A 14,281-nucleotide genomic window follows, 5' to 3' on the forward strand; every position below is an offset into this window, starting at 1 on the left:
AATATGTTTAATATCTTGAAATGTAATAAAAAAAAAAGATTATAACCTGAATAAAAGAATAACTCTTTTATGATAGGAGGTAAAACACAATTTTGAAGATTATTGATTAAAAGTTAACTGATTGCTTTTTAGTTAATATTTTATTCCATATTTTATGTGTAACATCGATTTAAGTACAAAACTGATTATTAGAATTATCTATAGATCTAATTCAAACACACTAACATGCCAAGATTCATCTTAAACAAAATAGAGGAATTAAACAAAAAATATAGCATTCAAAATATAATATTGCTTATATTAGAATAGAATAACAAGCACTAGTAACAAAAAAGAAGAAAAATAACAAATACTATATATCTTTATAACACCAGCTCCCAAGACAATCGTCCCACCCACTACCAAAAAAGAAGTTACATAGACATTAGCTTTGGTCCATTGTCTGGCATACCCATCCCAGAAGCTAAATCGGCATCAAGTTGAGTATGTGGTGCAGGACCCATCATTTGTTTTATACTGCACAAAGAAACTAACCAAAATCATTCCACTCCAATATATAATGTGAGAAAGATGCCAAGTTGAAGTAGTTCAATTGGAATGGATTCAAGTCCGTTTAATATAGTGTGTGATGGTGGCATTATAGGATTGATCTTTTAACACGTTACCTTGGTCTCCAATCTTATTGTAACTCAATTTCTAAACAACCCAACACCAATATATAGGGGGTGAAAAGTTGCTAAACTATTCGTAACTGTATGCATTTTTCATCTAAAGATTCTAGCAAAAAGAGAAATCCCACAAACACCCTATTTTCAATGAAGACATTATTATTGAGCTACAATTACTTCAGAAGTTGTCTTTTTTAACTTGATATAAGCAATTCTGACTATACACAAGTCATTGAACTGAATACGAGCTAATCAAATGCATGACTTCATTAACCACTTCCCATCCTTGATCTATACCGATCTTCCATCGTGGTTATTTCCCTTTTTGTTACAGAGCCTAGATGAAGGATAAATTTCATAATGATTAAATCTCAAGCTCAATATAATATAATTTATCTAAACAAGCTCGAGTTTACTAGTATTCTGTTCAATTTCACTCAATTATCATATCCCAATTAAAAGCAAGATATGTTCCTTTCACAGTGGCCAACTGCTTTATGTGTTTAAACATCTGAAAGCCCATAAATAAAAACATGAGTAGCCTCAAAACTCAAAAAGAATTTCTATAAATCTAATCAATCTTCAAATATAAACATGGGGAGAATGTAGGATAGGATTCAAAACAAAGGGGGTTAAAAAACAAACAAAATCAAAAGCAGCATACCGCTTCTTGTGTCGTTTGGTCTTAAAGTGCTCATCCCTCACAGTTATATTGGCAAAGTACCGACTGCACAAATCAAAACAATTACTCATACTTCTGCCTTCTCAACAATGACAACAAAATGAAACTAGCAAAATGAGAATTTAGTAACAATAAATAAATTATTTTTCTCCCATGTTGCTCCAAACGGAGAAGTGGGACGAGATTCAAAAGGCCTACGAGAGTCATACGAAAAACAACTCCAATTGAAACAGCAAGTAGAAAAGGTAGTGATGCAAACTCAAAATAAGGTAATGGTTCCTAAAGTGCAGCATATCAGGAAACTCGTGTTAAAGTGTGGCTCCACTCTTCTCATCAAGGAACTCATCTTATCAGGCTATTGCATAATAAAAACTGTTCATGAAATCAGTTTTTAAAACCAAAAACTGGAAATTGAATCAAACACACCCTAAAATCTCTATTTTATAACCTGTCTCCTCTCTTCCACTATTCTCTCGTTTTCTATGTTCTTCCCCTTCTACCGTGTTTCTCTTCTGCTCCTATAACCTACACTTGACATGGCAGTGTTCGAGTAACACCCTAATACCCCAAAATTTTCAACCCCATGTTATAGAATAATCAAATTTACAAACTTTTCATATATTGACAAAAAGGGCACAAAAAAATGAGGAAGAAAAGAAAATTACTCGCAGTGAAGGCAATAGTACTGGCCCATCCCAGGCAAATCTTCGTCGACGGGTAAAGGGGGTCTCTCTTGATCGGGTTTGTTGAGCTGCGCATAAACCATGTCGTCCCCTTTCAGCTCAAATTTGGTTCGCCGCGCGGTCTTGTGAGAATATCTTCTCTTCTTCACGTTCCTGTGCGGACATTTTCCTCCCATTGTTATTAGGGTTTTTCAGCTCTTATTCCACTTACTTTTGCAACTTCTTGTAATTAGGGTTTTTCTTTTCAAGGCGACGATGGAGATTGAAACGACGGCGCTTCAAATGTCTTTTGCTGAAACAACAGGCAGCAGCCGCGTCTATTCCTATGGCACTGGGCTGTTGCTCTAAAGTAATGGGCCTGCTTATTGGATAGGCCTCATTAGTGATTAGTCTGATATATGGATGGCAATTATTATTTACACCTATTTGTTTTAGTAATGCACCGTATGTGATATCTATTTTCCAAAAATATTATTTTTCAGAAATAAATGTCTAGAATGTTAAAATTTTAATATTTTAGAAAATTATTTTTGGAATGTTTTGAAATTTTATCAAATTTCGGGAAAATACTATTTGAGAGTGCTAAAATTAAGGAGAGACGTATGCAATTTTCTTAAACATTAGCAGAGATTTATATAGGTTTTAAAAAAGGAGAGAAGACATGTGTAACTTCTTTAAACCTCAAGATAGATTTATGTAATTTTCTATTTTAAAAATTCATTTTTATTACAAAAAATAAATTGACATTTAACACCTCTTATAAATAGGATAAAAAACAAGTTTTCATTAGAGAGAGAGAGAGAGAGGTTGTGGGGGTTTAATAGTAATGTAGGTACCAGTAGTAGGCTCCGGATGACATTGGAATTCCACATAGTGTAGGTAGTGTTTAGCTAGAACACGGATGAATCAATTGCTAATTTGCTATGGATTGGATGGGTTTACTGATGCAATGGATGCAAGAGAACTGGGCCGAATAACTTTGTCACAATCCGCCTATCTATCGATGGGTGTATCAAAGCCCAAATGACCATAGTAGCTTAAACAGAAATAAAATTTATAAATGAATATATTTTTTTCTAAAAAATAAATGTCATTCTCATTACTCATATCAATTAGTCTCAACATCAAATAGTAACAAAAAAAAATTGCAATGCACATGTATTGGCAATAGATTTTTACTAGTGTTTTTTTTTTTTTGCACAGCTTTTTACTGGTGTGTTTGATATTTACTTGTGTCGTGTCAGTTGCCTCTTGTCATTCATCAAGATTCTCGATACATCATTATCATTTCTTTTTTTTTTTTTTTGGTGATTATCATTTCTATCTTGTATTGATAAGCCTTGGACTATTTCTGGCTCTATCCATTTAAAATGGGTTAGAAGGTGATGGAGATTACTCTACTCAACCTTTTTTTAATGTAATTTTTTTATCAACAATAATATATTTTCCCTTCTTGCCTTTCTTCATTTTTCTAAAATATTTTTATTTTGAAAAAATTTACATATATTTATTTAGGTATTTTTTATATTTTTATCTAATTAGAATTAAAATTTCACTTCATAACTTACTTGCATTAAATGTTCAAATAAATTACGAGATGAAATTCTAATTTTAATTAAAAAAAACTCAAAAAAATATTTAAAGAACTGAATCTAAGTTTTATCCTTTTTACTTTAGGGAGAAGTTTTTTATGCTTTTAAAATGATACATGCATTACTTCATACTAATAATTATTAACTAAATGATTTTGTAGATTACTATAGTTATAAGACTCAAAGGAAATATGAGTAAATATTAATCATATTTTCCTATTTATGTTAACTTTACAAAAAATATAATGAACGCATAAATTTCTATACCTAGCAATTTATTTAAAATAATATTTTTTGTCAATCATATGTTTCTTGCACATAATTTTTTTTACACAACTCATTTCACGCCCGTTGCAATCGGATATCCACTAACGTAAAGGGTGCGCAATTTCCTGTGCGAGTTATATGCAACTAACATATTGCTCTTAACTTTATTAATTAAAAAAAATCCTTTCTTTATTACCTTTAATCAACATAACTTATATACATAGAAGAATATTTTTCATCTCATCAGGATCATCTGTTACTAAAAGCATTCGTCTTTTGTCCTGCTTAAATTTTTTTCTTAGCTAATTTGTCATATATGTTCCATATGGTTGTTTTGCTCTATACTAAATGTCACAGTTAACAAGAAGTATGTCTGTGCAGAAAAAGATTGCATATAACGATAAAAACCCATTTGTATAATTTGCCAAGGAGGAACCTTCCTACTCTGCTCACACCACACAATCAGCATTGACTGTCACATGCATGAGACAAAAATTGGTATAAACAGTACTATGTAACGTGTTTATAAACTAATATAACTATAAAGGTAAGTTAAATTAAGCATGAATTTCACACATTAGCATGTGCGGCAGCTATATGCTGTCTGCTTCCAAGTGAGAGATTTCTCGTTAGTTTAATTCCAATGCATGATAAACAAGTAATGTAAGTTACACTTTAGTCTACTTATAAGAAGTTTGAAAACCAAATCTTGCAATTAAAAATTAAAGGGTTTCTTTTTTACATACAAGATATTACTATATCGGGAAGTTATGCTATTTCCTTGAAAAAGAAGAACATCAGTTAAGAGAAAACTTATTTTTCACATGTATTGGTTTAAAGGACTCAAACTATTTGATACTGTGTCACAAGCTATTAAAATTAAAGGTGCTTCTATATGTTTTTATGATTTTAATTAATCCCCCCCTCTATAAGGGTATTAATTATGAACGTGTTGCCAGAAACTATAAAAACTGTAAGTACAAGTTGTCTGGAGTAAAATAAATGTGCAGTGCAAATTATTAAACACCAAAGAAATTTACTCATGTGTCCACATTTTTGTTGCATGCTGATAAGAAAAGGAAAAGGGTTCGAGACTTCGTTTATATGCATGAATGTATGCATCACATCACAATCATATGATAAATGTTGGCGGCAAGACGGGTTCCTCGAAGTATCGTTTGGTTCGTGACCACATCATTGTCTGTGTTCAAAACTCATGTGTCCAAGTTCTCGTAATCTTCTCGGATTGTCCCCTCTGTTTTTATCGCACGAACTTCCCTCGCTACTCGCCAGTCACTATATCACTACGCCACAGTTTCGTGTCATTTTAAGTGTTATACTATAAACTACCAAGGGTGTTTCGTTTATCTTAATCATACAAAAGACTTGTTTCTCGGTTTTTTACAATAGAAAGTGTGATTATTTTGTTTGGCAAGCTTCAAACTGCAATTCAAATTCAAATATGTTAGTAAATATTTATTTTATAATTTAAAATTTATAAATATATATTATTTATATTAATTTTATTTTATAAAATAGAATATTTATTTTAAAATTTATTACGTAAAATTAGATTTTACTAAGAGTTTGTAAAGAATTTGATTTTAAAGGGTCAAATTTTTTTGTTGTTTCATAAGGAATCTATACTATATATATTTCTTTCTTCTAGAAAACATATAAACATAGAACAATAATTTGATTTCTTTCTTCCTATAATTTTTTCTTCTTTCTCTTATAAAACTTATCTTTGAGAGCAAAAGTATTAGTGTTTAGAAGGTTTGAGGATCCTTTTTACTGCACAGATTGGAACCAACGGATATAGAATATAATAATAAATCGAAATCAAATAGAAAAAAAAAAGATAAGATAAAAAGAAGTCTTTTTTTTCAAGCTCCATTTTTTGCTCTTCTTGTTTATGTGATATAACATAAACAAAATAATTATATTTCTCAATTGGGGAGAGATGGCCGAGTGGATTGAAGCGTCAGATTACTAATCCATTGTATTTCTTTAATTTATTTTTTCTTTGTACTTATAATATGATATAATACATTATTGATTCATGTTCTGTCAATTAAAATTATTTTACTACTGTTATTTTGTTATTTAATTCAAGATTTTACATTTTCTTCTTATTTATTTCTTTTATTTTATTTTAATTTTCTAACAAAATATACAATAAATATATGTTTAAAAGTGTCTAAACAAAATGTTAATTGATTTAGTTTCTTAAACTTTCATTTTTTTAAATATTCAGTCTCCAACGATAAATTGGGCCATTTAAACAATAACATGATGTTTAGTTTATTAATATTTTATTATGTTTTAAAATTATTATTGTTCTGATAAATATAGAATCTCACCTTAGGAGTCGAAATTATAAATAATTTATAAACAGTTTCTTCTCTTAACTCACTAGAAACATAGTTCAACTTATAATTGTGTGCTTGAATTATTGAAAAAAGAATTTATTTTATTGTAGTAGGCAAAAGGTCTTAAAAGTAGAGTTGGACTCATAATCATTAGTGGCTAAATAAAATTGGGACTGAGATGGCAACGTCACCAATGTCGTAAGCCTATTGAATTGATAAGGTTAAATCTAAACCTCGTTTTTGCATGTGAACGTTGTCTCGCAGCCTCTTCTACTCTACCACCACGATGTTAAAGCCTATTCAACTAACTTACGTATTGTTAAAACTTTTTTAAAAATGAATTTGAGTTTCCATAAAATAGAAATCGGGTTTATCTAAAAGATGCTTGGGTTTATTATATACATTAGTCTAAGAATTTTATTATTTTTGTCTTAATCTTTGAAATCTAATTTGATTTTTATAATTTAAAAAATTCCTTCATTAATTATCTCTCAATTATCCTCATTTTTTTTAAAAAAAGAACTCATAAATTATTATTATTGTTGTTACTTCCATCATTATTATTGTCAAAGTACTAATGATAGTAATAGTAATGACGATCGTAACAATAATTATTAGTTGTGACAATAGTAGTATTATGATGGTGGTGGAGGTGACATAATGATGATAAACAATAGTAGTGATGATGATCATAAGGTGGTGATAGAAACAAAATCATGATAATGACAATAACAGTTGTGATTCTAGATCGTGATAACAATGATATAGATAGTGGTGGTGATTGAACCAATTGAGTGACAATGAAGATGATGGAGGTAATGCCAATTAATGATGTGTTAACGGATGAGCTTAAAAAAAAAGTTATGTAGATGTTTTTTTTTATTGAGTACCATATTGATATGAATTTATTCCATCAAAAATAATAACTAATCTTTATAAAGGATTGTGAATGCGCAGAAGGTTGATATTTTCCTTTCAATACCATTTATTTCATATTCCAAGTTAATCATAATTTAAACTTAAATCACTTAGTTAAAAGATACAAATCACTATTAACCGCTATTGGTTAGTGACGTAGATAATACCACTTCATAGTAAGAAAATATTTGGTTATTCTGGGTAGAGTATTACATTAGCGGTTGCATTGAAAAAACCTATCACAAAACTAGTTAATGAAGTTATATAGGCATTAGGTGTGAATCTTCTCCATGTCCGTGAATATGAACATTAATTCCAGAGTATAATTTCGGCACGAAAGCCATGGACCGTAATTATCATTATCATTCCGCTAACGCCTTCCAAACGTTGTTTTCTCCGGAATTGCTTCTTTGATCAGAAATTGGTGGAATTTCTTCCCTATACATAGAGCCAATCAATAATTTCAAAAGCCATGCATATAAACCAAAACGAAATGCGTTATGAAGATGACATCCAAATTTGGACACGATCCTATATAAGGAGTACAAAGCAAGTTGGTGATTTCAAATTATGGAATTGGGCAAAGTGGTCCTCTTGCCTTAATGTTTACGTAGCTCACACTCCTCGAAAAAAAATTGCAGACCAAAATTAAACATAAATAAATGCTCTTCAAACTTTTCAACACCACGCATAGTATCCAGACAAAAATAAGGATTAATGCTATCTTTGCTCAATACCGTATTGGGGGACCAAGAAGGCAGCTGGCTAATATTTCTGAAAATGTCAATGGTTTTCGTTATCACTGTTGATTGAATATCTAAAGGAAATAGAGAAGTATGTGCACATAATTGAGGTGCACTATTGATGACTTCAAGATAAGCCAGTGCTCTATCTCCACAACTTTTTTGTTTCTTTTCTCCTAAAGGTACAAGCAGGCTACATTTTTATTTCCAACGCTGGCTTAAGAATCTAATGTAATGTAATAAAGTCAGTTTACAACATGGGTTAATGACGAGGACAAACTAAAATATCTAGTCCAACTAAACCATTATCAAGTAATTAATGCTGCATTCTGTTCACAAGGTCACACACACACATTTATATATATATGTATGTGTGTGTGTGTGAGCTAACTAGGGTGTTTATTCTAGCACCGTGTGTTTACACAGTAATTAAACAGGATCAAACCCAATTATTAAAAAATTAATAATAAGCATAATGACTTGTTTTTGAAGATTTTGCAATGACCCGGCGTCATTGATTTTGAAGAAATATTCAGAGTTGAATGGAAACTAAGTACTTTTTGATACCTAATTGGTTTATGAGTACGTTAAGAACTTGATTTAATTTTTATCTTATGAAAGTAGTTGAAACCTAATCGGTTATATGAAAGAGGAGTACTCAGAATATACTTTCTAAAATATTTCAAATATTCTCTCTAATCTATTAAAATTTATTAATTTGAAGCATACAATTCAAGATCTTGAAAAACTTACTCAAACACCATAAATAAATATCTCTATGGATTAAAGCAATCTAAGCGCATGTGGTACAATTAATCATCTCAATGAGTTTTTTTTATAAATATAATTATTGTTTAAGACGATAACTTAAAAATATTATTTAAAACTTCTAAAGTTCTTCCAAAAGTCAAGATTTGTTTAAAGGTCTATACAAACAGTATAATCTAATTATGCTAAAATTTGATATACTGATAATATATAACTATTATATAATAATAGAATTGCATGTTAGTAGAATAAATCACATTATTATATCAATTAAATTTTGAATGTCTATACTAACAGTTTAGTTTTGCATTAGAGAAATGTTATATTAAGAAAGGTTAATCCTATGTTAAATTATTAGTAATTAGTAAATGACTATTTTTGTATTGTTGTCAGTTATTTAACAACTTCATATTTATAATTAGAATGTGAAATTGTGAAAACAGGTTGTAGTGGTTAAGGAATCAAAACAAATTTTTACCTTCTTCATGAGTGTGGGTTTCAATCTCCCTACTCAAGAAGATCCCCTAGCATGCATCTAGGAGCTAGTTGAATAACTGCAATTGGATGGGTCTTTACTGCAAGCCCCAACATGTTATTGGTGTTTTATTTGATAGTAGGATGATTCAATGATGAGAGAGACCTAAAGTAATTTTAATGATATTTTTTTTTACTTTAAAAGAGATAGTTGTATATTAGGCCCTTTTTGTCAATTTGTGACTTTTTATTAACATATATTACCATTTTATTACTTTATAAAAATTAATAACAAATATTTTTTGTTGATGAGCCTAAAAATAGACTTTAGTTATTCTATCATTTGATCAATTTTGTATGATAGTATTGAAAGTGTTTACCCATTCTACCATTTTGAATTAACAAAAAAATAAATGTGAAATAAAAGTTTTTATTAATAAAGGTGAGATTCTGTTCCAGGTATGAGTGTTTAGGTATTAAAAGGGTGTAGGGATGGATACTAATACAAATATGAGAATATATATATATATATATATATATATATATATATATATATGTATACCGAGTGTTATCCTTATCTTTAAAGGTTACAAAACTATCTTCTTTTTTATAGAACAAATTAAACTTCTTTAAAGGGCCTAAATTTATACGTTGGTCAGCAAGTTTAAACCTTTGAGTAAATTGAAAATTATATAATTACAAAATATTATAGTAAAAAATTAATACAATATTATTATTATATTATTTTATAGATTAAATATATTTTTAATCTCTATAAATAAAATTAAAACTTAAGTTAGCAATATAAACTAATTTTTTTCAACAATATTTTTAATTTAGTTACTTTTCAATAATATTTTTATTTGTTATTCCAATTAAAATAATCTAACTCCTTTGCCGTATAAAAACAAATACGTATGAAATTTACATTGAGCTAGAATTCTATTGGTGACAATAATGAGTTAGAATTTACGCAAGTTCCCGCAATTCTCAATTAAATGCGTCACTTTGTTTGGTTAGTGAGAGTCCAGTCAAAATTTGATGAGTCAATAGTCACAAAAAAGCAGTCCTTTGTCAATGACATCGAGTCCTACTCGGCGGCAACATTAAAAACTTTTTTAACGTCATCTCCATTCAATAAATCGGTAATTCCCATTAATCATAAATATTTATTTACATATGAATATAAATATAATTTTCTCCACCTTCACATACATACACATGCCACTATTCATCATGTCATACATACATAACATATGTTCCAACCCATCCAGCTGCTATAGTCTGACCCAACAAACCCATTACGGCATTGCCTCACCCACCGTTAGTGACTTATACTCTCTCCCTTCGTTCTTTCTTTATATATAACCCTCTTCCTTTGCTCTCTTTCCACTCTTCAAATTAAACCAGCAAAATCTTATCTTAGCAATAGCTACCCCTATCACAACAATACTCTATTAGGCAAAAACACCAAATGGGAGAGGTTAGTTTTTTGTTTTTAGTTTCATCATGTATGTTGTTCACCATAGTATATTCAGATTCCTGAAATTCCTTTTTTTGCTCTCTCAGTTTCTAATTAATTAAAACTCGTGTGGTACGTTTATGGCAGGAAAAAGAGCAGCCTAAGAATGAAACCGAGAAGAAGCCCGAGGAGGCCGCCGCAGCCCCCAAGAAAGACGACGGACCCATCCCTGTCGTTTACAAACTCGACTTGCATTGCGAGGGATGCGTCAAGAAGATCAAACGCACATGTCGCCACTTCCAAGGTAAATTAATAAAATCATAATAATTAATCTCTCATTCTACCCGTTAATATTCAAATTGCAGTCATTTTTGTTCATAAGATTCTAAATTGAGAAAATGGCGAAAACATGATGTAGGTGTGGAAACCGTTAAGGCAGATCTATCGTCGAACAAAGTGACTGTTACTGGCAAATTGGATGCCGAGAAGCTGCGAGATAAGATCGCCGAGAGAACCAAGAAGAAGGTTGACATCATCTCAGCTCCGCCCAAAAAAGAAGCCGCCGCCACGGAAAATCCACCGGAGAAGAAGGTTGAAGAGAAGAAACCTGAAGAGAAAAAACCAGAAGAAAAACCTAAAGAGGTAATTAATTAGTAATTAATCTTCATTTTCCCCTAATAGAACGAATTTATTAGGCATAATTTCACTAACGGATTTTATTTTAATTTATTTATTTTTTCTTCTCTACAGAGTATGGTGGTTTTGAAGATCAAACTGCACTGTGACGGTTGCATTGCGAAAATTCGAAGAATCATTATGAGATTCAAAGGTGAGAGAGTTGACCTAAATCATTAATTCACACCTAATTCATTTTTTTTAATGAAACATTTGATTATTCTAATTTAAGTAATTAATTAAATATCTGATGCAGGTGTACAATCGGTGAGCCTTGACGGAAGCAAGGACTTGGTGACAGTGAAGGGAACAATGGACGTGAAGGAGATGGTATCGTACCTGAACGAGAAGCTGAAGCGAAACGTGGAAGTGGTGCCTCCTCCGAAGAAAGACGACGATAAGAAAGAGAAAGAAGGTGACGGTGGCGAAAAGAAAGAGAAAGAGAAAGACGGTGGCGGTGAGAAGAAAGAGAAAGACGTTGCTGCAGCGGCGGAGGTTATTAACAAAATGGAATATATGCACCAGATGGCACCTCCGTCGTTCTGGTACGACGGAGGACACTTTCCAGGTCAAACAAATTACGCTATGGAGGTTCACCCAGGATATGGTGCTAGTGCTAATAATCATTACGTGGAGCCAGGGTACGTGAACCAGGGTTATCCTCTGCAGCCACCTCTACCGTACTACATGCACCCGCACGCACCTCCGCCACAGATGTTCAGCGATGAGAACCCCAATGCTTGTTCCATCATGTGATAATCAGTGATTAATTTTCGTTTTCAGTGTACTCTTACACACGGACGGAATACGGGATACGGAATATGCACGCACGTTGTAATTTGTAAATAAAAAAACTGGAAAAAAAATCGACCTGCGTGTAAAAATTGAGGGGTGGATAATATATCAATATTCCGTGTAATTGAAAATTAATATAGAGAAATTTTATGATATGGTAGAATTTTGATATAATATAATGTTTTAGAGAATAGAGATAGAGGATGGCCGGCTGGCTGGAGAATCCTGTCCAGAACTCACATCACATGAGTTGTTATTTGTTTTGTTTATTTTTTTAATATCAGAATAAATGGTTACTATTGTTTCAATGAATGTTTCGGAACTGGTTCTGAATTGCCGAGGCATTATGTGTGAAAAGTGATTGGTTTGGTTACTTTTTTGTCTCATTTGAGATTTTTTTTTCCTTTCTCGTTTCTGTTTTTGCTTTTGGCAATTTTCATATGTGGATTGTTAACCTAACAATTCTGTTATTGTTTTTCTTTTTCTTTTTTCAAATATAATTCATTACGCGTTGAAAATCACATGCATTTGGATTTGGTGGGGAGCGTTGACAACATCTTGCCAACAAAAAAATTTCGACTTTTTAATAGTTGAAAATTAAATTAAATTGAAATCGCTGATATATATATATATATATGGTTGCTGCAGTTCAAAGTAAAGTGAATTAATTAACTAGAAGAAATTTACTTCCGAAGTACAGAGACATTATGACCTTTACATAAATTGCAGTACACATTTCAACGACTCCAAGCAACCAATGGCGCCATTGAAGAGACTTTGATGGGAGGGTAGGGGGGCCATTTCCTAATCTTATTAGAAATGGAAGTAAGAATTTTTCGCTAGGGCTAATAATGCATCCATAGTCCAAACATATAAATCAATATTTTCTGTTGAAAGTATTATGATGAGATTTTGAATGATCTAGTACTTGCACTAAGTCCCACACTAGATAATGCCAAGATAAAGCCTCCCCTTATCTTTCCTTCAAAATTTGTACTAGTTTCTTTTTCTGAAGCCGTCCTTTTAGTTTATTTTTTTCTTTTAGTCAATACAAATGCAGTTGGTTTTTAACCACAGTTTTTTTAACCTATTTATATTAAGAACAAACTAAAGAACAATAAAAGAGAGAATATTGAATATCCGATTTTGTTTTCTTTATACACGAGCAACCAAATGGCTGACATTAGTTGGTGAGAGGTCATTAGAGCCCTTGTGAAATGTAGACATATTAATATTTATATTCTTCATTATAAAAAGATTGTATTATCAAGTGTGTGATCAACAAAATGGTACGAGATTATTTCATTTTTGACAGAGTGAATTTGTGTACAAGTATGAGTATGCATTAAATATTATGAGAGAGAATTTTATTGGTTTCAAAGAAAATGATCAGGATAACTATATCTTTATCAAATAAAGACTTAAATTAACTTTAAAATGTAACTTAAATTGGTGGGTACAACGTACAGTTGAAAATTTATTTGGTATACAATTCAACTTTATGAATAATGATATGTGCCAAAAAAGCTAAAAACATTCATAAATCGATCATTTGTGGTCCTTGTGAATAATTGAACATGTTCATTAACTACTCCTATTGCTTCAAGGCTTGTGAGAGGTCCATCGCTAGGTCCATCACTTTTTTTCTTTCAGCGATACAATGCCTTGAAGAAGGACTTGTTAAAGCATTAATTAAGTTGCTAAATCGCGTGCAGCCACACACATTTAACAAGTGGATGATGTATACAAATTGTTATCGTTTTAATTTATAATCTTTCAATTCATTAACGTTTGACAGGAACCGTCTATTACTAAAAGTCTAAAATAAATATGCAGTATTGTTTCGTCACGAGAGTATGATGTTTTGAGTTTTTCTATCAAGCGCAGAAAAGAGTGTTGAGTAAAAATTATTTAGCATTTTATATTTATTTTCAATTACTAATGAAGTATCACTTGTTTCTGTAAAATAAAATAAAATGAAGTGTAACTTAATAAATGATTTGCTATAAATTTTGTTTAGTTTTTTTTTCCTTTGTCCATATTCTAAGAGAGTAATTCAGTTTGCAACACATGCATTCTTTATTAATGGTTTGTTTTTGTTCTTTAAAAAAAGTAGTTTAGTTGTCTGTAAAAAAGATCACTTTTTAAAATAAATATTGCCATTTTAAATTAAAGAATAAAG

The 14,281-nt window shown here is 30.9% G+C and overlaps 2 protein-coding genes across 2 annotated transcripts; one reads left to right on the plus strand and one right to left on the minus strand.

Moving 5' to 3' along the window:
• Nucleotides 1-240: 240 nt before the first annotated feature.
• Nucleotides 241-2,326, minus strand: LOC114370028 (zinc finger protein 593-like). The gene is made up of 3 exons (XM_028327318.1): nt 2,016-2,326; nt 1,333-1,395; nt 241-516 (listed from the first exon to the last, which is right to left on the minus strand). Exons 1-3 carry the CDS (start codon nt 2,207-2,209, stop codon nt 414-416), a joined length of 360 nt encoding a protein of 119 aa, XP_028183119.1. The 5' UTR covers nt 2,210-2,326; the 3' UTR covers nt 241-413.
• An 8,165-nt stretch (nt 2,327-10,491) lies between these two features.
• LOC114371202 (heavy metal-associated isoprenylated plant protein 3-like) lies at nt 10,492-12,411 on the plus strand. The gene is made up of 5 exons (XM_028328645.1): nt 10,492-10,650; nt 10,777-10,933; nt 11,048-11,271; nt 11,380-11,458; nt 11,561-12,411. Exons 1-5 carry the CDS (start codon nt 10,642-10,644, stop codon nt 12,058-12,060), a joined length of 969 nt encoding a protein of 322 aa, XP_028184446.1. The 5' UTR covers nt 10,492-10,641; the 3' UTR covers nt 12,061-12,411.
• Nucleotides 12,412-14,281: the final 1,870 nt, after the last annotated feature.

The sequence above is a fragment of the Glycine soja genome, chromosome 10, assembly GCF_004193775.1.
Source record: "Glycine soja cultivar W05 chromosome 10, ASM419377v2, whole genome shotgun sequence".
Lineage (NCBI taxonomy): Eukaryota > Viridiplantae > Streptophyta > Magnoliopsida > Fabales > Fabaceae > Glycine > Glycine soja.